Source organism: Falco punctatus, assembly GCF_963210335.1.
Source record: "Falco punctatus genome assembly, chromosome: 4".
Classification (NCBI taxonomy): domain Eukaryota; kingdom Metazoa; phylum Chordata; class Aves; order Falconiformes; family Falconidae; genus Falco; species Falco punctatus.
The window spans coordinates 33,727,866-33,754,161 of NC_137583.1; the positions used below are offsets into that span (position 1 = coordinate 33,727,866).

Here is a 26,296-nt window from a genome sequence, read left to right on the forward strand (position 1 = left end):
AAATAGAGTAAACCAAATCTTTGCTCACAGAAGCTGCAGTGGTAATTGTGGTTGCTCGCACATTTTCCTGTCACGGTGTATTGTCATTCAGTTAGAATGCTTTATTCTTGTAGGCTTGCTGTTACCCACGTACTCTGTAAATGTAAAGATACAATGAGAGAGGCTCCATAAACCTACTGGTCTCAAAAATCCTGTAAATGCTGACACAAAGGCAATAAAACCACAACAGAGTGGAACTAATAAGATAGCAGAGCTTTTCTGTCACTCTTCTGTGGCCCACCCTGCGAAGTGCAGCTCTCCTGATCCATGTGGGATGCAAGAGAGGGAGCAGCTGCTCCCTGCTGGGAGCAAAGCTGCTCCCTGAGAACATCCTTGCAACTGGTAACCTCATGAAAATTTCTCTGGGCTACAGGTAGTATGTGTACCTGTAGTGCACTCACACGTGTAGCTCATGTAGTACAATCCACCCACGAAGCAATGCAAGTAAGCCTTAAGAAGAGAGAAGAGAGAGAGGCTGGATCCTCACTCAGGTCTTGGTGCTGGGCTTGCCTGCTCCCCCTGAGATGGCAATTCACTGAAAGCACAGAGCGTGCCAGCGCATCACGGGATCGTGGTTACAAGGCAAGGCAGCAGTAACAGCTTGCTGAACTCCAAGGTCTTATTACGTGCCCTCCTCCCTCCCCCCTTCCCACAGGCTCCTTAAAACCAGCATTTGGTTCCGTTATTATTTATTATTGCATTGAAAGGATATAATTTGATTTACAAATGCACATAATGTTATTTATTACATTTTTACAAAGCTTTTGAACAATATTTTACATAAATATTTTTTCCGTCCTCTCATCACCTGTTATTTATAAGCATCTACTTTTCATATTTTTGGTGCTATTTCCCAGGTCTTCATCGTTCTCATGCTAACATGCAGCAGCTGTAGCACGTGGCTTCATCAGAGAAGTTGTTTAGTCAACTTTTTCTTCATCGGAGCTACTGTACTTGTTACAGCACTGCAGTCCTGCAGTGGTTCCTCTGCTTTCAATTTCTTACCCTCCTGAGTTATCATCTTTAGAAACATTCTCAGCAGGAAGCAATCAATTAACGAAGATCCATTCTTGCACCCATTAGCAGTGAACTCCTTTGATTTTGTGACACTGCATTGTTCTTTGGAAACATTCCCTGATGTGTTTTTACTCATTTTTTTGTTGTTTTGTTTTGAGTGAGATCAGAGAGATGTCATTGTAATAATAATAAAGTCCACAGTGACTGAGGAACCTACTGTGACCAGATCATTAATACCTGGAAATAAAATCAGGTTTTCTGGAACAGGTGGGTAGTTATTTGATATTAGAAGAAAGAAAGAATGATCAAACTTAACAAAAAGCCAAAAGCAAGCACCATTTTAAGGGACGTGTGATCTTCTTGGCAAGTAGGTCTTGTTTTAAGATAATGATCCACGGAATCAGCGAATGAGAATTTCTTTGGTTTGTAACCAAGCTGATTTCGTGCTTTGTCTATCCGGAAAGTGTGAGTTACAGTCACGTTCCACACCTAAAATCCAAAAGGACAGTTACGAAAGTGACTTCAGTATCTGATTTTCTAGAACTTGGATGAAAATACATCAAAGATATTACAATGGAATTAAAAACATTAATATAGGCATGCAAAAATGTATACATTTTGGAGCTGAATTCTGTCCAGAGCTAACAGAATGAGTTGATGCAGCTGACAGGTGAAGAGCCAAAGCTCAGCGGATGGGGTGCAGGAGTTTAGGACACTCATTTCTCACTTGTGCATGTGAGATAAAGAACAAAGGAAATCCCATGCAACAGAGCAGTGCGCTTTCCTCAGACTGGCTCTTCTGTGCAGAGAAATGTGCAATGGGACTGGGTCAGTGTACTGGAGGACAGCAGCGTGGCCTCTCAGCTTCGCAGAAACGCACTAAGGAGTGGGAAACATGCACTTTGGAGAGTTACCTCCTCCACCTCTGAATGCATGGTACCTGTGAAAGTGCTTAAGTTGCATTGTCTCAATGATTTCTGCTTCAGATGTAGAACTAAGTATAAAAAAAGATAAATTGTGCAATAAGTGAAAAGCTACAGCAGAAATTAAGGAGGTCCATTCAGTCCCTTCAGTGTCCTAGTATGTCACATGCTGCAACACAGTAAGAGACTAGATGATAATTTAAAGAATTTTGTCTTATATTATAAATTATAATATTGTACAAAACATGTTAGATCAAAATTAATTACTCCAGAAGCTGGGGGACTTTTTGCAGAAAATTGGCTTTTCATTCCAATGTAGAATTATTTTTAGTGGGTTTTCTAATTATTGGTTAGCCTGGTGTTATGATAACTGGCAGCACTTTGACCCGAGACTCTTGCTCTGTACTTTTGGACCACCTTCCTTTAACAAGTAGTTCCACAACATAGGACAGCCTGCTGGAAACAGCAATGTAGTGCCCATTTTCGTCTCTGTGCCAGCTCCACATCAGTTGCTCTGTCGTACGCCTCTAGGGTGTTTCTTCTGGATCATCTAATCCTCAAGGAAGGATTAATTTCTGACAATTTTATAAGGGGTGGCCAGGATGGCACGGAAAAATCAGGCTACAAGACGGCTGTGTAAGCCCTGAACAGAAAAACAGAGCTCTAATGCAGACAATCCTGTCTGCATTCAAAGGGTGTACCACATACTTCATGAGAGTTTTAGGCAGAAATACACAAACATTTTTTTATATATTTACCTCATTCCTCGTCAAGAAAGGTGTAAAGCTAAAAACTGGCTTTAGTATCAGGTGCAGATACTCCATCACAGTGGCTGTGAAACAGAAAGTTACTTAATGAGACACAGCTGGATAACAATAAACTGAGACAATGCTGACATTGCACATCCTGTGATTCCTACTGATCCTATCAGAGGATGCAATTAAGGTGCTAGAAGGCGGCATTTAATTTACAAAGTACATCACAGACTCAGTATATGAATAGTCTTTAAACTTGATCTGGTATAATTAATGCCAAATGGCATAAGCAGTTATTATTGATCAGAATAATGTTAAGTTATACAATTCCTACATTTTGGGTCCCTGCATTTAATAAAACTATTATGTAGCTTTATAGGAATAAGAAAACAAAAAAATAAATATCACAATAATTAAGTATGTATTTTGTTATCTTTACCTGCTATATGAACCAGGAGAACAGGAATATGTATCCAGGGTTTCCTGTAGCCTAATTTTTCAAACTAGAAGGGGTATAAAAGGAAAGAATAAGAGAATGTATACCAAATTGGGGGTGTCAATGAAGCATGAAAATAGAAAAATGAATGTTTATAAAACACATATCTAAACTTTTTTCCAGCTAATCTTCCTATCGGTACTGGTAGCAAGAATTACAACTGAAGCCCACTTCTCATTCTCTGGTGCCCACCTCCTGCCCTTCAAATGGAATTCGATGGTGAAGGGGAAACATTGCTATTTTGCTGTTTCCAAGTAGCAAGTGACCGAGGCTGGAATACTTAATGTTATATATATATATATATATATAAAAAATACACTTAACTATATTTAGATACAAGCACATCACTCTACTGCAGTAATTTTCCTGGAAGACTTTTCTGTGTTGGCATGGCAGGATCAAAACTTTAGCATGCTGCTGAAATCCCGGACTGATATTTATGAAAATATAATGTTGCCTCTTTTTAGCTTTTAACAAACGATTCTAAATGGCCTTCCCTTTTGTGCTGCAGTTGATGGCAGAACAAAGAAATAAGCAATGGTTATAAAAGGCCTGCCAGATGCTAACAGCAGGACTTCCTGCGCACAGTAAGTTTGCTTTACACTGTGACAGGTTCTGTACCCCTCGGCCAAACTCCACAGCTATGCATATCCAAAACTTCCCTTAAAGCCAGCGGAACTTTGAGGTATGCAGGGAGGACAGGACTCATTTGAATGTTAAATAATTGAGTAATTAATGTGCACCAGACTTCATTTAGTTAACGATATGAATAGGGCCCATATGGTACATTAGAGCTAAATGTATGTGCAATACATACTAAAGGGACTATCCATTCAGAAAATATGACGTTTTCACCATCATGTATGTAATACGCCTGACCACTCTGTTAAAGAAGCAAAGAAACACAATTAGAAAACCAGTATGCACAGGAAGGCATTTTCTTTCTCTCTCATACTTACATATCTTGCTTGACTTTGTGAGTAACACACCAGCGTGCAGACGGTGAATGCACACAGATCAGATCAGCAACCCACCTTCACTGGGCTTCACTGTGATCTCAAACATGCCTCGTGCTTTTGGGTAACCCCGTGGGGGTAGTAGAGCTAATTATGATTAACCATGGTGTAACGTAGATCAGAGCTTGATTTCACCATGTAGTAGCCCAACTGCCAGTGTGTTAAGTTCTTGGTGATGTGCAGGGGATGGAATTACCTTCATGAGACCAACAGAAGTAACACCGCTGACAGCATTTAATACACACAGCTTTTTGAGGTCAAGTTCCAACTCTGGATAATTTTCTGATTAAACCAAATTCAGTATCTACATTCCGTGGGACACGTCACAGTGCCTGAATCCACTTCTGGCTTCCAGTCTATCTTCTTCCAGCCTTCTAAATGTGCAAGCAATATTTCCTTGACAGCTGTGCTGTGGGTGAGGAGCCCATCCAACTGTGAGCGCTATGAACACCTGGGCACCCAAGCAGACCCTGGGAGTTTGTGCATTATGTCATTCTAAAACAGCTGCACGGCTTCCAAGCTCTTAACTAGTTGACAGCCCATGGAGGGATGTTCAGATATATCTGTACCTGCTATCTATATGTTCCTACCAATACAAATGAAGCTGGAGCCTTTGGGAGCTTTGAATGTAGCAGCTGCTGCAACGCTATCGGTTCTCTAATGCTTCACAGTCCTAAAATTATTGTTGCAATTATGACCAGTAGAAGAAAAAGAAAAACCTTTTAAAATTGTCCATTCATTTTGTACATCTCATTTTGGAATTTTCAACCCTGAAAATTAAACTGGAATGCCTAAAATGGTTGCTCGGAACTTTATGCATCTAGAATCAGAATCTATTTTCAAAAGAATAGCAGAATCTATAGATTTGTATGATGGTGAAATTAACTCGGTTAAAAATTCTATTTCCTCCAATCAAACAGGAAATTATATATTTTCAAGAGAAAAAAATAACATCAAAATATTAGCAGAATTCATTTGCATTTGCACTGTCTATGTGCTTGTAGAGCCATACACCATTTCTGAGGATTTAGCACACAACCTTTCAGAGAACTTTTGATCTAAAAGCACCAAAACCTAAACCTATTGGAGAGCTAAAGCTACTGGGACACAATGTTTCTATTGTTTACTTACAGCTACATAGCCCTTCTCAGACGTGAGAGCCTCAGCAGCTAGTAAGTGAGCTTGTACTAGGTTGCCTATGTGAACCCAGTTCATCTGAACTTTGTGATTCCCAAACTTGAAGTTAAACAGTCTCCGCTGGATATTTAGCTGTAGAAACAGAAAACATGAAATAAATACATTATTTCTTTATTAAACAGTATAATGTAGTCATTTTGGCTCAGCCTGAATACTTAATTTGCTGTATTTGTGTACAATTATAACACAAGAAATGTGTCACAAGAAACAAAAACCCACCTGACTAGTCAATGCTTTTATAAATCAAGCGCTGTTGCACTGATAAGCAGTGGTAAAAATATGGTGACATTATCATGTTTGGCTGAAACTAAAGTGCACATTTAAAAGACAATATTTCCATTAAATGATCAGGAATGCAAGCTTTCTACCATGGCATTTCAACCCTGCATTTTTTTCTTTTCACTTAGAAGTACAGCTTGATCCTTGCCATTTCTGCAATGCTCATGTCATGCTATATCTTGCATCATATGAACTGTCACCAAGCTTTCGCAACAAAAAAAATAATTCCTGGAGGAATTGTTAAAAACTGTAATCAAGATACTTCCACTTTTGTTATGCCCTTACAACTACTTGTAGTGTTCTCCACAGCTGACTACATAACACATACGGCTACTCGTGGCAGGTGGCGCGGCTCTTCTGGTCCATATATGCCTGGTGGACGAAGCACGCAGGTATGGAGCTTATCCCCTCCTTGGAGAGAGAACAAAATGGGATTTTCAGATAGCTTTGATACCAGCAGACAACGTATATTGTCTGAATTTTACACTGTGAAAGTAAAGGATCAGTCTGACCATTCTATGTGATTCAGCTTCCTAGTAACTTGTTTTCATTTCTGGAAAAAACTGAATTCAATAGTAGTGAAAGACCTACTTTTCAGATCTTTGCAGTCTGAAAAACTGAATCCCTCTGACCACAGAAGAGTTTGAACAGGGACAGGACAAACCAAACTGTCCTACAGATATGCCTCCTGCTTGACTGAGTTTTGCTATTTATTATAGATAAAAGTTTATAATGTACATATTTGTCCATCATTCTAGACACATGCAGTACTGGAAGATAATTCAGTTTGTATATTTAGATACCTTGCTTGCTTGCAGCTCAATGGCATCACAAAGGAATGGAAGAGGTCTCTTAAACAGAGGCTTTCAAATGAGTTAGAGGATTTTAGATCAAAATGAATGCTTTAAGCTTTACATGTGATCAGTACGCAGGCTCCTCTGACTCCTGAGAAAAGGCACAATTACACCTTTTACGTTGGCAAGTTAGGTGGTAGGCATTTGCTCAGTAGTTAAGGATGGTAAAATTGAATCCCCTCCTAATTTATGCTTGCCAACTTTTCAGTTCAGAGAGATCAGTAGGAACAGCAAAATATGTATGAAAAAGCAAAGTATTTCCCTTGTCAAGTACAGACAGATTTTTACACACAGCTGTTCATGCGTGTGTGACTTTAGAAGTTAACATGATCCTGACGTTGCCGATCTGTTTAAGAAACTGCAATTATTCTTGCCAGACACCTGCAAGCCTTTGGGGGTTAGGAGAATGACCTACTGGACAGTGCTTAGAGATTGGTGTTATCAGAGAAGCTCAAAGTGATAGACTGAATGGAGAATAAAAGCACAAATCCTGTATCTATTGTAACATTGGTAAACTTTTAAGATGATTTGAACAAGTAAGGTTAAACTTTCTGAATTCTCCTGTCTATTGTCTGCATATAATCTCCTATCTGTCTGGGTATACACATAAAAAAATTGATCATCCACCAAAGGGAGGAGTAGAAACAAACAAAATAAATCCTTATTTTAGTTAAAGTATACTATTTATTGAAACTGAGTAACCAGAGAATGGAATACCCTTTAACACTACTAATGACAGGAAAACCCCAAATGTTTTATATGTACCTTTGAGTAAAGTTCCATTAGCAGCAAGAACCATTTGGTCTGCAATTGCCTTTGTTCTAGAATAATGATTAAATTGCTATAAAGAAAGGCAGAATATGATCAACATTTTAACCACATTATTGCATCTGTAAAGGCAAACTTACTGTTTATGTCTGATAACATTTAAATCTAGCCAGCTTGTAGACATCAGCCGAGTAAAACCAAGCGAGAAATAATGACAAGATTTAGGAAATACATACTTTATTTATGACAAAAAAACTTATGAGACCTATATTTTAGTTGCACAAGCTCAGCTTCAGAGTGAATTTAAGTCCACTAGTATTTACTTAACTCACTTTTTGTACTGGATGTACTGAAAAAATTAATAGCAAGCCAAATGTTCTGATGTGTCAGATAAAATCATTTTGAGAAAAAACATTCAATTTCTAATTGGAAAAAAAGTTTTTTAAAACAGTAAGTTAAATATGAAATTAGAAATTTAGGCTTTCCTAAAAACGTTTCCATTTCTTGTTGAAGCTATTTGGGAAGTTATAAATAAATAGTTATTAAAAGTTATAAATAAATCAACTTTTAAAATGGCACCCAGGTGTATTTAAACAACAGGATTCTGGACACAGTTAGCACATGCTGGTTTAGTGATTACTTATCCACGTGAGGCTAATTTATGTATCTATTGAGTTCTGTACTGCCATACTTTATACTGAAAAGCTATACTTAAAAATCCCACCATGGACATTTTTTCTACTCTTAGGTGGCTTAATCCACCTGCTCCACCTCCCTCCATGCCCCACCTACCTCTGCTGCTTGCTATTACATGATCACCATTACAGAAAATGTATGATTAGGGCTCAGACACATCCAATTAATTGCAAATTCCTGAAATGCTTTCTCAGAAGTCTGAGGTGCTGTGCAGGCTGTGCACAAACTGACGTATCCAACTAAGTGTCTCAGGAGGCACCAACAAGGTAGTAGTCAGTCCTATTTAGGATTCCTGGACGCAAAGTGTACGTTCTAAAATTACAGCTTTTAACTGCAAGTGGTGCGCTGGGAGCAGGAAAGAACAAGTGGGAAGAGTGGCCAGAATGCACTGACTTCAGATTGCAGCTAGAGAATATTTCCTAAATGATCACAGTAAAGAAGGAAATGGTATTTCAGAGCAGCCCTGAGGTGACTGTAACTACTGCCTGGCCTGCAGCAAGAAAGCAAGGTTTGGGAAATTCAAAGAAGCAAAAATGTGTGAGATAAAGACTTAGAATTTGATAGTTAACAATATTTTTCAATTAAAAAGCTCACAGGGGCTTCAATGTTCAGTATTTACACAGCAGATGTTCCCCTGAAAGCCCTTCTTTTTAAAATATTCTTGTTAAATGTCATATTCCACTTTTCTTAGGCATTTATAGGCGTTTTGTCACCTCACATCTGTCTAGTTATAGCAGATTAAAGGCATTATTTGAGCATTTCTTCACTGATCATGGGTCAGTTTCCATTAATGAAGAATAATTTAATGGAATTGATGTGATCTACAGTAAAACAGCTTCTGCTCTCAGAACAGCCTTCACATAACCTGTCCTTTAGAGCACAGTAAGTGCCACGCCATCACACGAACAACGTACCTTTTCCAGTGGAAAATATGGCACAGTTTCTTCATCTCCTTCTTCAATCGGATTCCCTCCAAATACCACATTCACCGTGCTGGTATATATCAGTCTAGGGATATTTCTTTGTTTGCAGACTACAATGGCATACAAAATAAATTATTTTAAAACAAAAACAGAGAGAAAGAAACAACACATAAACTGGCAGCTTCTCTTTTTGAAAACAAACATTACACTTATAGAAAAAGTAATATTTTAATTTTAACATTAACTTATTTATTATAACAGTATCTTTCAATATAATATTATCTTTCATTCAGCTGGAATTTTTCATCCCAAATATCTGTTATGTAAATATTACATATTGTGGTCACCATGTGTTTTATGATTAGGTACCTGCAACTGACATATCACCACTGGATTGTGGTAATCGGCTGGACAGAGGAATTATCTTGGCAAGGGGGAAAAAATTCCTCCTTTACTTCAGAAACATTTCTGAATTTTACATTTTACATTCATTTTACAAATTGAATAAAATAAGTAAGACCATTTCTTGTGATCAGTAGCACTGAAAACTCCCTGCTTCTTTCCATACGGGTAGTACTGCAGAGAGCAGCCTGTCCGTGGACTGTTATTTTTGCCCTTATTTCTGCAGCGAGCAGTAAGCAGAACGGCTTCTTGCACCAGTTTCATGCATGCCTGTGCAGGTAAGTAAAGTCACCTAAGAAAATGTGCTAGCTCTCTCTGGCGTATTACAAAAATGCATATGTCTCAGTCTGTTCATAAGTGACAAATGACGTGTTAGCAGGAAACATGCTGTTAGCATATAACCAACCAGCAGTACCTTAAATACAAACAAAATTAATATTATTTACCAAACGAAGTCTTCATATGGATTCCAGTTGGGTCTTAAGTTACTATGTCTAAATTCTGCTGCATATATGTCATTGCAAACTTTAATAGCATAAATTTTCTTTTGATTTAACAATACTTTTAAAGTTTAAGTGAATTAATATTCAAAGTCAGGAATTTTTAGAATCTACAGAGCAGTCAGTCCAGTTGGCTCATTTGCTCATTTTGAAAATAATGAATGTAATTACTGCATTGTAAATATCTGGGACAAAATACAATAAAAAAATCTATTATTAAAAAGTAAATTAACAGGTTCATGCTCCTCCCAGATTCTTGCTTTGTTGGGAACCTGTTTCTGTGGGTTCAGAGGTTGGGCTAAGAAGAAGGGAATATGCGGCAACCTCTTCCCTCTAACTCATTTAGAGTTTTACTTGCATACCATTTCACTCTCATTATTTCTGCTTTTTCCAGTAATAACCCACAGGCAGCATGAAAATGTATCTAAATAAAAATGGATTCTACCATTTTTCTCTTTGATTTTCTTGCCATTTGGTTTTTGAGGGAAAAGCAAAGAGAAAGTAGCTTTGGTATTTACAATACATTTCGAAATGTTCTTTCTGGACATTCTTTCATACAGAAAGAAATCTACTAACACTTTCCAGAGATGGTAGTTAAAAATCAGTATATAATAAAAAGGGATCACATTCAGACAGATGATCAGAAAGGATAGAAATTTTTTTATATTAATGTGATAAAATAATAGTTAAATATACTTAGCACATCTATGGATCCTGTTATCAAATGTTTACAACACAACAAACACTATGGTATCTCTCATGTTATTTCTATGAGGAAAAAGGACAACACTTCTCTATTACACAGAGTAAAGAGAAAAAGATAACCAGTACATGGAGGAGAGATTAAGATGGTCTGCCAAGGAATGAGGTCCCGGGTGAAAACCTATCCCCAGTTCAAACCAGCGGCAAATCTACCAGTTTGAACGGGACCTGTACACCTAGTTTTACATCATACTCCGACAGGAGGGAGAGAAGAGCCTCGTTTTATAGCCAAATCAACAGAGGAAACATCCAATTAGACTTTTTTTTTTAATTCATGGTTTGGATCAGACGCAAAGAAAAAAAAAACTAGGTACATACCATCAATTATTATTTTTGTGCCTCCGACATTTATGGATTCAATCTGATCTTTCTTTTGAAGCTAGAAATAGAGTTTGCAGAATATCTAATTAATTGAACAAGTCACATTCACAATACAACTGCCAGATCTAGAACAGCTGTGGTCTTTTTGTGACACGTGTTAGAATTCTCTGTCCTCTGACATACAGTGATTTCTAGTAGTTCTCATGTTCATTGTATTGTTCAGTGTATGAATAAATAAAGCTGAAAAATGAAAGATAAAATGCATCTTAAAGGAAATTATAATGCTTCAATTTTTTGTCACGCCCCAAATAATCCATGATATAGAAACAGGAATAACAGGCCAGGGTTATGCTCCCTGAAAGCTTTCACAAATTCCTGTTCCAGTGGCAACCTGTCCCTTTCCTAGAAATAAATTAGTCGTTTCATTACTTTTTTGTTAATACTTTCTGTGAATTTACTGTTATTTAGCATAACTATATGGAGTTGCTGGTCTGTTTCCTCACAACTATGAGTTCACAAGAAGAAAATGCATCAGCATTAGTTCCAGAGCAATACTGTCACACTTTTTCAGGCTAGAGAAAAATGATATGCCTTCTTATCCAAGATCTTAAATCTATGATCTCATTTTTCTAGAGTATATTGTGTGGTACATTAGTCTCATGTTTTGACAGTTATTATTTAACGAATACCTCCCTTGTTGCCCGTATGGATGATTGGACTTTTATGAATAACTTCTGTCTGACATAAATATAATGTAATGACATTCTTTGCTACATGCATATAAATTTTTGCTTTCACAAGAATAACAAAAGAAATGTTATGAAAATTGTACTTGCTTGTTCTAATCCTGACATTCCACATGCAGCCACATGAAAAACACAGTCAGCCCCATCACATGCTTGGAACACTGCATCATAATCCCTCACATCACCCTGTAAAATGAGAAAATAATGGATTTTTGACTGGTAGAGCTCATTACATTCTCTATAGAATTAGTATTAACTATAGCTATTAAGAAAACCTAAAATAATTCTGATCTGTTTTTCACAATACTTAACTAACATTATATAAAACATTATAAATTTGGAGAAAAATCCACAACTAAGAATTTTGTTAGTATTTTGTTGCAAAACAAATAATGACTCTTGTTGGCTTCAATTATAATGCGTATTTTCACACTTAGTCCTGCAGCCTGCAGGCTGGCAAAACTTGTTCGACTTGAATGGGAGCAGCATATGCTTGAAGGCTGGAGAGTCAAGCCCCAGGGACAACAAAGCACGGCAGGAAGGGTTCAGCTGTTTGCCATGGAATCACCAAATAGGAGAATCCCTTTTCTGTTATCCCCTTAAGATCTGACTTGGGCAAAAAGACATTTGCCAGATTGCACATCTAAGCTTTATTTTAGGTGCACTTTATGGTAAATTTAATTACAGTTTTGTACGAGATTAAAACAAAAAAAGTAAACACTATATGCATTTAATACTGTATTAGTATACATTAGTGTATTATGATCACATTATATGAAATGCTGTATACTGCTGAATGTTGTTCTTTATTAAAAACGCACACACATTATATCTAGTATCAAATCCTATGCTGTGCTTAGAATATTTTATCGCATTTTTGTATACCAGCTAAAACTATATGAATAATACCCCACGTGCATACAGATATCAATAAAAATATAATACCTTTCTTTTCAGAAATACGGTATTTCTAAATATTAGATATTAAATTACTGAAATTGATAGAATAATCACAAAGGAAATGGCTGGAGATAATATTAAGAGGTAATCTTATCAGTCGTTAACTCTCAACTTTTTTCTTCCGAGGTTGTCAAAGTATTTCACAAATATGGCTGCCTTACACTTTTACCTTCAATCAAATGCTAAAATTACTAACCAGTATAAATGATATTAGCGATCTCCAAATCACTGATCAATGTCACTCAGATCTCTGAAGTGACATTACTTTATTTACTAGGACTCCTTAGTTCCATTTTCTAGGTAACTCACCCATGCTTTGTAATATTTATTCTTTTTAAATTGAATTACAAAAAACCTGTTCACAGAAGATCATTTGTCAGATCTCATGAGTCTCCTTTAGAAGACGTAAATTGCCATCAATCCACCAACATAAATCAGATTATGTGGGTTTATATCATTACAAATCAAGCTTATGGGTTTTGAATGGTTCCTCCATAATTCTTTATCTCTCTCTTCCATATTCTGTAAAATCTGTTTATCAAGTTGAATTTAAGAATAAACATCCTGGGTCAGATTAAAGATCTGCTTGATCTGGTATTCTGCCCACTGCACAGCCATGCAGAGCAGTATTATGCACACCCTTTGCCTCCCTTACTGCCTGTCCCATGTGTTGATGTAGCCAGGAGAAGATCTGGCATCACCTCGATAGCCCCTGGGACAAAGATCCCGTGATCACCTTCAGCTTTGCCCTCAACTTCCTAGATCTAGTGGTGGTGTCAAAGAGTTCTTACACTGAATGCTCAGACAAGATCAGCTGAACGATAGCCACGTCTAGCTAGAACTTGTGCAAGATAACAGGAGCGTGCAGAAAGTGCTAGTGTGCCCCTGTGCACCCAGAGCCCCGGAACTGAGTGGGTGAAGCAGCTGTAAGGAGTTGGTGCCCCTCACATCAGGGAGTAGCGGGGGGTGCTGTCCTCCATAGATGGCTGTGAACCATTAAAAATTTGAGGTCTCTTTTGTTCCCCCTTTTGCAGACATAATAAATTCCTTGAATTGTTAAGAATCAAAAGGAATCAGTATTCATAAATGGGTACCCTGGGAAGAGCATGAACAGGGCAAGTGTATGTGACACTTTCCCCCAGAATACCTGTTCACTCTCCGAGTACTTTCATCCAGAGGATCTCTTGAGCCGCATGCAGCTTACCTATTTAGTAATCTCCAATGGAAGTACATTTTTGGTGAGGCTTTGTACCCGCCTTTTATCCACTGCATGAAAAAAACGTCTTTTTATTTGTACTGAACTGACTCCTCCTCATTTCACCTGATGGCCCTTCCTTCCTGTCCTGCAAATGGCAATGAGCAGTGAATCCCTACCTGCCTCAATGCCACACGCAGAGCTCTCCTGCTCCCAAGGACTGGAAGGTCTTTGTTTTCTCCATCATTCTCTGCATGGCAGACATTCTAAATTTGTGGTCACTTTGATTGTCCTGTCTTGCTCTCACCTTTTTACTCAAAAGGATTTCCCTGAGCAGGAAACTTTGTCACTTCACTGTTCACTCCTTCACCTAGGTGAGCTATGAATGTGCTGAAAAGCACCTCCCAACACAGGACTCCAGAACTTCACTGGTGACACTGAGGGAACTCATCACTTGCACTCTGTTTGCTACCTCTTAATCAGTTATGCGTCTGGGGACCTTCTACCATGACTTCTTATTGTCCTTAAAGGCTTTTCAGTAAAGGCTTTTATCAAAAATCCCTAAGAGGAAGCCTCACTAACACGCATAAAAGTAGTAAGACTTTATTTCACTGCTGTTAAACACGGAATTTCAACATACCTTGACAAAATCTGCTCCATTTGGAATTGCCCATTTAGGTTTCCGTACATCAAACAGAACCACAGCAATTCCTGACCTTACAAGAGCACATCCCAGGTTGTATCCCAGGTAGCCTCCACCTCCTGTCACCACTGTCTTCCTGCTTCTGTTAACCAGTAGTCCAGCATGCTCGTTTAGTTTGCTTTCACAAGGTTGGCTGCTGTGGAGCTCTTCTGTGGATCCTTCTTGCATCACGACTGCAAGACAGAAGAGCTCCTGAAAATTCCTGCATCTCTCAGATCTGGGTAATTGCAGTAACTTTAATGTTACAATGCTCCTTTTGTGACTTCACTATATTTTTAGTATCTTAACATGTTTTAAATGTATACATTCATAATTTTGGTGATGAGTTTTCTATGTACAATGAGTAACGAGTCTGAATACTTCTATATTTCAAGATTTAGTCTTTTCCTCATACCCACAAGTTTCTTATTGTATAGAAATGAAGAGAAGTTACAGGATTTTAGAGACTTTATAATTACCTAAACTTAACGGGTATGATTACATTTTTCAATGCTTTGTACATCAAACATTTTATCCTTGAAAACTCACTGACTTCCGATACATTAATGCCAAACAGATATTAGCTTACTAGTCAGGAAAAAACCACATAAGCTACTTGATTCTACTTTCATATTCCACATTATTTCACATTTGGGTCACACTTCTTCAGTAATAGTAAAAATCTGTTGCCATTTTAAAGTTTTCTGGTTACACACTAAATATATTTAGTTTTCTGTCCAGTTCTTACTAACTTTTGTCCATATCGTTTTATCAGGGCATTCATATACAGCTAAATTGACAAAGAACAGAAGAGATAAGCCCTCTGCCCTCTGGGTTCATCTACTTGGGAAAACTAATTAGAATATTCTGTGATAAGGAATTCCACAGGAGTTGCCCATCTGTACACTTTGTTCTGTATTAAAAATGAGTTTATTCTATAATAATAATTCTTTTTAGAAGTTCACCCATATTCTGCAATTAAAATGACTGGTATTCCAGGTCACAATATACTCTGAGAAACTAGTCCAGTTAATTTTCCCACATGGACAGCCCCTGTTGTCCTGATTCCTTGCATGGCCTTTGCACATTAGGATCTAGGCTCTTATGTCCCCAAATAGAAATCCAGAATAAATACGTCTGAAAAAAGTCAAATTAAGTCACTGTACTGTGAGAGCCAAACTGGGCACCTGTCAGTCTAATGTTGGAATATAGACCCAATTCCTGTGGATCGTTATGGTTTTCTCATAATTGGAGGGGGTCCTCATAGCAACATCCCTACGCATGAGTGTACACCACTGTCCACCAGCTGCGCGTAGGTAGTTAAGCATAGTTTGCTCTCAGTCATTTACACCAGGCTTCAGCAGAGATTATGCAGAAACTGGGGGTGACTGGTAACTGGCAGCTGCCTCACTTCCAGGGTGACAAAAAAAGTACTAAAAAAGCAACAGAAAACGCAGCCCAGAGTACGCAGTTATGGACTATTTTTACCAGTGCTTAGTTTTTTAGTGATATTTTTCTTATTTTATACGTTGTTTTTTAGATTGCAGACACAGGGAAGTAAGTACCAGATTCTCCATGCTATTGCATGTTTTTAACACCACTGTCAGTGGCATAACAGTGGAAAATACAAGTTCCTTCTATTGAAAAATATGCTGACATTTCAAAAATGAAAAATAATCCTCATTTCCAAACAAAATTTAAATTAGAGCTAATATATTAAAACTAAAACAAGTATGCTCTCTTGTTCAATCAAGGAAATCTATATTTGCATCTCTATATTACGCTACACAGCAGTTTTAAGCAATATAAAATTCTTTTGCCTCATCTTCTATGAAAAAGCACATTTTTATACACTGTAAGGAAAACAAAGCTTGTCACATATACCACAAAAACACATATTTGAAATATGGTCTATATTTGAATACTTGTCATTAATACCTCCTTAAATTTTAAGTAAGCTGGAGGTTGTATAAAAATAATTTAAAGATTTTGCTAGAAATCTCTTTCTTAAAAAGCACTAATAGCATTAATATATTAATGTTTCATGGAATTAGAAAATTATTATCAAGTTTTGAATGTAAAACATCTCCTGTAAGAAAATACTTATTTCCCAAATCAGTAACTTACTTGTTCCTCTAAATTTATAGGAGCTATTCTGATTTATTAATGTATTCTGTGTGATGAGCATAGTTCTCTCTTATGGAGTGCACGTGGTGTGAGTTGCTCTTAGCTCCCATTCTTTCAAATATTAGAAATGCAGAAATTAACTCCCATAAAAAGTTAAGAGTCAAACATTTTAGTTTTTTTAAAATAGCGAAGAAGTAGTAAGTACCCTTGGTAGAATCCTGGATGTCAGCGTTCTCCCAGTCCTTCCTGTCCAAGTAAGACGGTGAGATTTCTCTTTGCTGGACAACTAGTACACAAGGGCATCAGGTACTCTCAGACAGGATGGTCACGTGTGCTCAGGCCCTTTTGCTGCTCCTGCTCCTTTGTAGCTGGTGGCTGGGCTAGGAGCCAGAAAAGGGCAGGGCTTAATTTGTACATAATTTACGTTCCTTTTCAGGAAAAAATTAAATATTTTGTCCACATCAGACCCTTCTAGATAAGATGGTGTCTCTTACTGTTACCTGGTAAGAGTATTGATGAGTTGCTAGACAACACAAACATACTATTGGTACCATCATTCTGTAGATGCATTGCACTAGATTACTAAAATATCTCACACCGTTTTTAAGAAGTACGGAGAAAAGGGTTCTCTACTAAAAAAACCCCCAAACACAAACAAACAAAAAAAACCAGGAAAGAAATTCTTAACACTAAAGTTTAAAAGTGAACCTCTCTCACAGTTGTGTGAAACTTTGGTAGGATACATCTCATCTAGCAGCAGAGTGAATGGAAATACTTCCTCCTCCTACCTATGGTTTTTGATGTAAATTTGGATAGAGAAACCAAAATCTTGTTTGGCAGTGGTACTTTGCACTTTCATCCTGACTTCCCTGTCTTCCTCCCCAGCCCAATTAAGTATTTGCAAAGATGCTTAACTTTGCAGGTAAAAGGGTTGTTCTCCAGCCTCCAAGATGAATGAAGTACATGCAGCAAATTAACTGGTGAAAGGTGATTTACTATTAGATAATACATTTAAAATAAATAACAAAGTAAATGATTAATAATTATAGAAGTTCTCTGATTCTAAGATTTTAAAGCACTTTAAAACCACATATCCTTTTGCAAATAAAACAATGAGAAATCAAGGCCAACATTTTTAGATGGGTGTGTCTAAAATTAGGTCTCAAAGCCATAGTTAAGATGCTAAAGAAACACTCCCAAATCTAAATATAAATGACTACAATTTAAAATGTTTGCATGTTAGAAATATCTCAAGTTCATAGGTGACTTTGCAATTTAAACACAACAATGTTCATGCGCTGACAAGAACTCAAACTGACACCCAGGTGAATACATTTTAGCATAGTATATAGCTATTTGGGTCCCTGTAGTCTGTGTTGGAACTAGAAACTTTAAACCTGTCACACCAATCTGCACTTCTCAGACTGCCGGATGAGTGAGAAACCCAGCTCAGATCCTCTCTTTTGAGCTGTCCACAACACTGATAGCTTTTACTATTTAATCCAGGAGAAGAAGTGCCTGTTCTGTCCTTGGACTACTACAGAACTCCTCCACAAGTCAAAGCAGCTGGTCAGCTTATTCCTAGTTTATCAATCCCTCATTGCCCAGTGAAAGCAACAAAGAATATTTTAACTTGGCTTTGGGTTCCACCTTAGCCAAAAGCAGACACCTCAGAAGAGCTTTCAGAACTGCTATTCGATACCTCTTCTGTCACACTTATTCTCCCATTTTTAATGAAGAAAAGAGGTGGCCAAGTTTATTCACTGCATCCTGCTAAGCACTTTGGAAAGAAACAGAAGATAAAGTTACAGAGATAAAAGTTGCTGCATTAAGATTTAAGCTTCATTTTGGTCTAGAATCACTCTATACTGCCCTTTTCTACTTTTTCTCCTATAACCACTCACAATTCATGTAGGGACACAGAAATAAATAAAGCACCCAGTACTTCTAGGAGATGACTGCGTAAAATACAACAGGAAGGTGTCAGAGAGTTTGCCCGTTTATTTAAAGAGAAGTGTGGAGAAGGTCCACATTTCTGAAATGTTGCCTTATCAAAACGTTACTCACACCCAGACGGTAAAGCAATGCTGAAATGTAATTGAAGTGTTTCATAGAGGAACCCAGTAACCTCACACAAGCCGATTTCAAATCACACGCTGACAGATCCACTGATAAACCTGATTTTTTTGAGTAAGAACAACTTGGCATAAGCCAGACAAGACACTGCACGTCTCCAGTACAGAAAGGTACGCTCTTGGCCCCATGCTGGTTCTGTGGGCACCAGAGCTGGGTGCTGGACCACAGAGAGATATGGCCTAGAAGATAGATGTGTGGAGACTGGGGCTTTGCGTTCTTCATTCAGCACGGCCCATTAACTTCACAGATCTTCATTTCCAAGCCACAGAACAGGAGTAATGCTCCAGCTGTGAGGTAATAGGAATCTGAATGAGGGTTTTTAATTGTGTGGAAGAAACTATACAGAAAGCAGCCTTTAACAGAGTCGTGACCAAAGCATGAAGAGCTAGACAGAGGTCTGAGTTAAAATGACAGCTGGATGTTTGGCCTGAGTCATAGGCGGGATGGGGATGAGATGTTCTGCAGTGCCCAAGGGCAGAAGAATAGCAGAAAAGCTTAAGAGACTGAGCTCTCTCAAGGATAAGATTTTGCTGAAATAACTGTGGCATAAAAATACCATCTCTTCATTTGACTTACTAAAAATTTTGTATCTAAGCCCTGAATTAGTAAAGTCGTCCAGGCTCATCATGTGTTTGAACACCTCCACGTGCACTTGTTCACATCCAGATGCCCAGTCACATGTACTGACACAATCATATGAACTCAGAGTGGCGAGACTCGTTTGGACAGCATACCACATTGCTGATCCTCTCTGCAAACCCAAAGAAGACCGGACAGATCTGCTGTAGGGTGTAAGTACTTTGACTAAAGGTATTTAGTTATTTGTGACTACAAAACCAATCATCCTCGTAACAAGGATTGAGTCTAAAACAACAGAATGCCGACAGAAGTGACGATGGTGAGGCATTCACAGAAAATCTTAAAAAGCATTTAAATCAGAAGGTCTCGCCATGCTAATGGACATGAGAAGAATGGAAGTCTTCTCTAAACACCAGGTCTTTTCCAACCTAAACAATTGATCAAACATTGCTGTGCTTAAAATTTTTGCTTTGAAATGAGAAATCATGGGATCTGAATTTGGGAAAGGAAACAAGAATATTTTTCATATAATCAAATGCTAAGCATTGGTAGATATCAAGTATTTCTAAGGAATTAAGTCATCCTTACAAATATTTTTCCAACATACTATTAATGCAACAACAGATTTAATTTAATACCCAAAGTATTCGTCATTCAAATGCAATATTAAATACTTCAAGATAATACGTTGTTCATATTCCTTGCTAAGTTAGAAAAGTAAGATAGAGGCAAAGCAACTTAACCATGTCATGCTGTAAGTCCATGCTAGAAGGGAAAAGAGGATGCAGATCCTTATTCCTGTTATTAGACAAAAGGCATATTTTTGGTGCCTAATACAGAAAAAGAACAACTGTATGCTAGGGCTAAGTTAAGATACTTTGGGCAGTAAGTGCCCTCTGATTTTTTGTTAGGCAAAGATATTAAGCATTCATCACTATGCATTTCAACAGCTTGTCCTCTGTGAAAGCATTTTTTCTGTATAACAGTGTAATACATTTCTGTACAATATAACAACAACAGAAGAAAGTCACAAATACACATTTAGTAGAGATATTAGGCTTTTTCTGGTTTTCTCACCCCCTGTCATCTGTTAATGGCTTTTTCTTTTTAATACTATCAGATACAGTGTTTCTAAAACCAATGATACATAGTACTTTAAACATGTTTTTCCTCCCCCCCCCAAAAAAAACGTCTTAAAATTCAAGATTTTCTACTATACTTTTCAAACAGCTAGCTGCAAAGCTAAGAGATAAGATTCTTCTTAAATCTCTCAGTTCTTCATTACCATACATAAACATTCTCACTCTATTCCATCCTTTGTCCTGTGTCTTTCTGTATTTATTTGTGTTACAGTTCTGCATATTTCACCATTTCCTCATGGAAGGAATAAAGCACACACGAATACTTCAACGACAGCCTTGGAGTGTATCATATAAAATGCTTTTCAAGTTACATTGTTCTCATTTACTTTGGATTCATGGTTGCTTTGCATGTGACACAGATTGATTTACAGGTCAAATGAAATGATAACTGTGAGACTGCATTGCCAAGTCAGGGTGGAATTACAGGAAGAAATGAAGCAACCTAATAGCAACAATGAACATGCCCTTTATCAGCTCTTAGGTCTTGTTAGAAAAGGGGTCAGTTTTTGTAATATTTGAAGGGAAGGAATATAAACACATCATAAATAAAACTACTGCGTTAACTTGTACTGAATAAAGGCATGTTTCTGTATAATGAGCTGGGATGACAGCTTGGCTTCTTATATATAGGAATTGCAAAGAAAAAAAAAGCCACAGGAGATATATATATATATGTATATGCACGCAGGTTTAAGAAAGATTCTTGAAGACCAATTCCTTTTAATTCAAAGGTTTTCTAATGGTTATTGCACTCGAAGAGAGAAGAATAATCATCATTCATCATTACTACTACTATGTGGTTTGTTTTCATACCCAAAAACCATTGGAGGAGTTACACAGGCATAGGAGGTGGATTAGCATGGATAGAAGAGGAGGATCTGTTTTGTGCTATGCCAGTCAGGTATCATTTAAAAACTTGTCATAATTTGTACCAAGTTTCATTTACAAAGTTCCATTGTTCCATTCCAAAGTTCCTCTGTTGTTAACCCACAAATCATACCACAAGCTGCAGACCTTTCCAAGTAGGAAAGGAAGAAAGAAAAACCCTCTAAAAGACATTAAGTTTATTTTCTAGTTATTTCTCTGCTAAGAAAGAGCCCCGATACCACATTAAATGTGGCCATGATGACAGAGACAGCCTGTACCACTGAAAGCATGTAAACTAGTGGCTTATGTGGTCAGCCTAATCTACCTATCAAATTCTGAGTTTAAGATTTAACCAATGAAGTCTCACATGATATGAGTCAGAGATTATCAATCACCTCATATGGTGGTTCCACTAGTGCATTCAATATAGTTACCTAAAACCTAGATCCTCTTTATCGTAACAAAGACAGGGAAGCAACAGGGTGTTTTCTGACGCTGTCAGGTTTCTGGAACTGGATTTTCCCTTCTTCCTCTCTCTTAAAACAAAACAAAACAAAAAACTAAACAAACCAAACTATTCTGAAAGCAAACATCTAAGAAGCATCTGTTTGAGATGGAAAATTATTGTGATTTAGTTGTACAAACATCTCTGGGTGTCTAAAGTCTTGGAACTTTGTAGTTACAAATCTAGATACACACTAATAGTAGATAACATGCTCATAAGGCACAGAGAAATTCTGACTGAACAGAACTCTAAAGGACACAGCATAATACCCACTTATTGCCGTTATCTTCCTTAGAAGCAGCGTGAACTTCCTGGGGTTGACTCGGATTCAAGCATATTTAGATGGAGGAATTTGTACTGAGCCAAGCTGTCCCACCCTTATTCTGAAGGTTGTTGTCCCCTGAAGCAAGTATGGCTGAACCACGCACAAAGAAGCTCCTAACTGCCAGTCCATACTAAGGTTTTATAAACATCTGCACTAGCAGCTGAAAGCTGACTGTAAATTATGGCAGTCCATGAGCTGTTCCACATGGAAGTTGCCCACTCTTGCTACACAAACAGCACCCTTCTGATTGGGGGTAGAGCACATACTTCAAGGTAGCAACTGGTTTAGCTGTTTGTCTTCAATTCATTGCATGCAAATCAACACATTCAGTGAGTCATAGCAATGACATGACTTACAAACAAGCTGGCAGAAAAATATACAACTTCATCAATTATAAACCTCCTCCTTTATTATGCCTTGAATACAGTGAATTGCATTCTGGGAAGCATAAACCAGGAAAGCAAATGACATACACCTGACAGATCAACATTGAAAAGTCATTAACAGAGCACTCAATCAGGTCGTCACAGCTGAACCATCTCCTTAAAATGCTTTCCAGACTAAGTAGCCCTCGGACTGATGGGAACAGGTAGGGCAGGAGTTTCCAGGTAGGTAATAAGCAGGAAACAGGAACTATATTTTAAAGGAAAGAGCTGCTCTGAGTAGATAGCAGGACTGACCAACCTGCAAGACAAGGATGTATGGAGAGAGGCTGCAACAGCCCGAAAACACATAAAAGCAGTGAAGCTGGATGGGATGTAATGGCTAAATACTGTAACTCCTGGCTATTCTATAGGTTCTGTGGTTTCACAGATTCTCATGTCAACATTTGCTCCTTACTTTTCTGCTGCATTTTTCTTGAACAGGAGACTTAGAAACCCTTAGCTCACACCACCAGCAAAGAGAAGACTCTTGAATTCCTAACACCTACTTTAAGTTAGGGAGTGTGCTCAAGCAAGCCAGACAAACTTGCTATGCTTTGCCCACAGAAACAAGTGACCAGTCTAAACCAAAACCAACAGCTGAGTGATGAGATGAGCATTAGTGCCAGTTGCTGTGAATTTAGGATTACATGGATCCATTGATGATCAGTCTGTAAGAGATGCTGTGAAACAGAATTGTTTTGAATAAGTAAAATCTGAACACTGAATGTTATACAGGGTAAAAAAAGGTTGTAAATGAGAGGTTTGACAGATTACAATCTAACACAATATACCAAAATATTCTGATGCTCATCCACACTTACAAGTCTGACATGCATTACTATCTTATTTCACAGAGTCTCTGACATCATTTAATGTACCTGCATAAGTATATTTCCTTTTAAGGTTCTTTTAAAGGACCTTTATAAGAATTTCAGAATCTATGCTACAGTATTGTGGTATTTCTTAAACCCCTGAGGAATAAATAGGAGTCTCTTTTTGGCAATATAGAAACCTCATCCTTTCTATCTGGATTTACTGTTTTAACATTTCTGTTAGTACAAATCCACCCGTTTTATCATGACCATTATTTAATATTTCCATACCCCAAATAATAATATAACTAAACCTATTAATTTACAATTAACATTTCATATCAAAGCACCTCAGCAGTTACACACGTACCCACACATATACTAATAAAATCACACAGAAGTGATGCATAGCACAAAGCACCATTTTAACTACAGTATTGCACAGTAGGCTGGTACTAACATGGAATGCAGGAGTCAGCTGGTGCAAGCATAAAACACTAAAAAGAGACATTTATGACAAAAAGAATTTTTAATTCTTTATGGAGAGAAAACAGATGGAGGGACAGAAAAGATAGTATCTCCCATATCAAAGTATATATGGTCATTCCCATCAGCTGGCACTCAGGAGATGCAAATGGCTGCTGAATAAACTCAGGTCAAGTATCTGAATTTTGCAGTCTAAATCCATTTTTATTAAATATTACATATATTAAACACCTGAGATGAATTCCTAACGCTCTGAAAGACAACAGTAAAACACCTACAAAATACTAATGAGCTGTCATTGCAGAGTTTCTCAGTAAAAAAAGCCAACTGTATTTCATAAATCAACTGGAAAAATATATACCTCATTACTGCAGTTAGCTTAAACTGGATTTTCTAATATGGTTCTGAAAACATATTTTAATCTTTCTAGGACAGGAAACATGTAAGAATTTAACAGAATGGCTTAGAAGACTAGCAGTGTTTGGTTACACAAACATAACCAGACTTTATCAGCAAAAAGGTATTACTTGTTTGCATGTCTGATGTTTTCTCAATCGTCAACTCTAAATCTTTCTTTACTGGCAAAATACAAAGCAAAGAGTCAAAATCATTATAAGCAAACTTCTTTTGGCAAAAACATTCATTCCAAGCTTTGTTTTCTGCACTAAGGTTATTTCTTGGACTTCCTACGCAAAACTGACATAAAGAATCCTCTTTCTAGTATCACAGCCATCTGTCCCATCTGTTATGGATAATGAGCACCAGTAAAGAAGTCTCAAACCAACTGCCAAAAATCATCTTGGACATACCACCAACTGACTGAAGCAATTACTAGTACGATGCAGTAGAACAGAAGAGAGACAAAAGTTGTGACCTGTATAACTACTAATTATATTAGAAATACATACATTAAAATTTGTATTAGCTATATTGAAAATTATCCTCTACTTATGTTTAAACTTTGGAGAGTTCAGGGCTTGAATTACTTGCAGTCCTGCAAAGTCTGCAAGTGGAGCAAGTCATCAGCACTTATCGTCTGTAACTTCTCTTGCCGGAAGTTGAGACAACAAAGAATACATTTTCCCTCTTTCTTCTTGAAGCTGGAAGTTTTAAGCACACTCTGAAAAGAAGCAGTGGGACCATTGCAAAGCTCTTCAGCATCTTTTGTCTAAAATTTCATCCTAGAAGTCAAGCACATGAATAGTTTTTAAAATACAATTCAAAATATATAAACTGCATGGGCTCACCATCACCCTTGACAAAATGGTAATGGAAAAAACAATATAAATGAACTTGATTAACTATCAATGTTCCTTACTTACACGTTCAATCGTGCTACAATGCTTTCTAACGTACTTTCTAACGTACATTAACAGGAACTTCTTCCTATACGTTTTACAAGCAATACAGTTTACCTGGGAAGGCTGAAAGACAGAGGTGGCTGTGGAACACTGGCCTCTGTCTCTACATGCCTGTAACAACTTTCTTGCTACTACAGGATGGTTATATATCCGTTTCCTCTCCAAGCATCTCTTTTCAGTGATCAGCACTTATACAGTGAATTCTACCCATACTTGACAGGCCCCAGGTTCCATTCTCCATGGAGCAAGCACTCTTAACTAGCGAGTCTGACTGGATTCCACACACACTCCCACTCCCACCTTGAATGACTGGGCAATGTTTGTAAATCAAAATATAAACTACAGCTATAGAGACAAGGATTTAAAAACCAGTCTCACTATATATCTGCCTTACCCATTTTCTTGATGAATACCTTGGCAAGCCTAAATTCTCTAGTGCAACTCTGCAGCTGCCTGCATGTCCACTTTTTCCCCTCAAACAGCTCTGTGACAAATGCTTCTGCCTTGTTTAACCCTGAGAAAGTACTTCCACCAAGCAATTTCTCTTGTCTGTATTTTTTCCTTTGCCAGTTTAAAAGCAGCAGGCTGGCTCTGTGAGAGGTTTAGTTTATTCAGCTGCCTCTCCCACAAGCTTGTAACAATAGTCCAGTGTTTGCTGAGGCTGTCTTTACTGTTTGTGGGGTCTTTTTCAAGTCAGTCTTGTTCATTTAACTGATAAATCATGCAGCCCGTGTAGAAATTTTTATTACAGCCATTACATCTGGTCCTAACCCTCTAATGTGTTTAGCTGTTTAACCATTAATAACTACAAATACTCAACCTGCCTTGCTCCTTTCACCCAAATACTGATCTCTTCGAATCATTCTTTGTGTAACTTAGGTTATGCTGTGGACTAGCTCAGGTAAGAACTAAAATAATTACAGATGTTTTCAGCTTTGGACAAAGTCACTGCTGGAAATTAATACATCTTATATTAGGCTTATGAAATACTATCCTTCTA

The 26,296-nt window shown here is 37.6% G+C and overlaps 1 protein-coding gene across 1 annotated transcript; it reads right to left on the bottom strand.

Moving 5' to 3' along the window:
- Positions 1–1,341: 1,341 nt before the first annotated feature.
- On the bottom strand, positions 1,342–26,295 carry LOC308063743 (putative short-chain dehydrogenase/reductase family 42E member 2; the record flags this gene model as incomplete). The annotated part of the gene is made up of 12 exons (XM_080387080.1): positions 16,864–26,295; positions 14,490–14,725; positions 11,785–11,880; positions 10,946–11,006; positions 8,955–9,073; positions 7,342–7,417; positions 6,051–6,133; positions 5,378–5,515; positions 4,048–4,113; positions 3,174–3,237; positions 2,738–2,811; positions 1,342–1,545 (listed from the first exon to the last, which is right to left on the bottom strand). The coding sequence occupies exons 2-12, from the start codon at positions 14,718–14,720 to the stop codon at positions 1,342–1,344; spliced, it is 1,212 nt and encodes a 403-aa protein (XP_080243206.1). The 5' UTR covers positions 14,721–14,725; positions 16,864–26,295.
- Position 26,296: the final 1 nt, after the last annotated feature.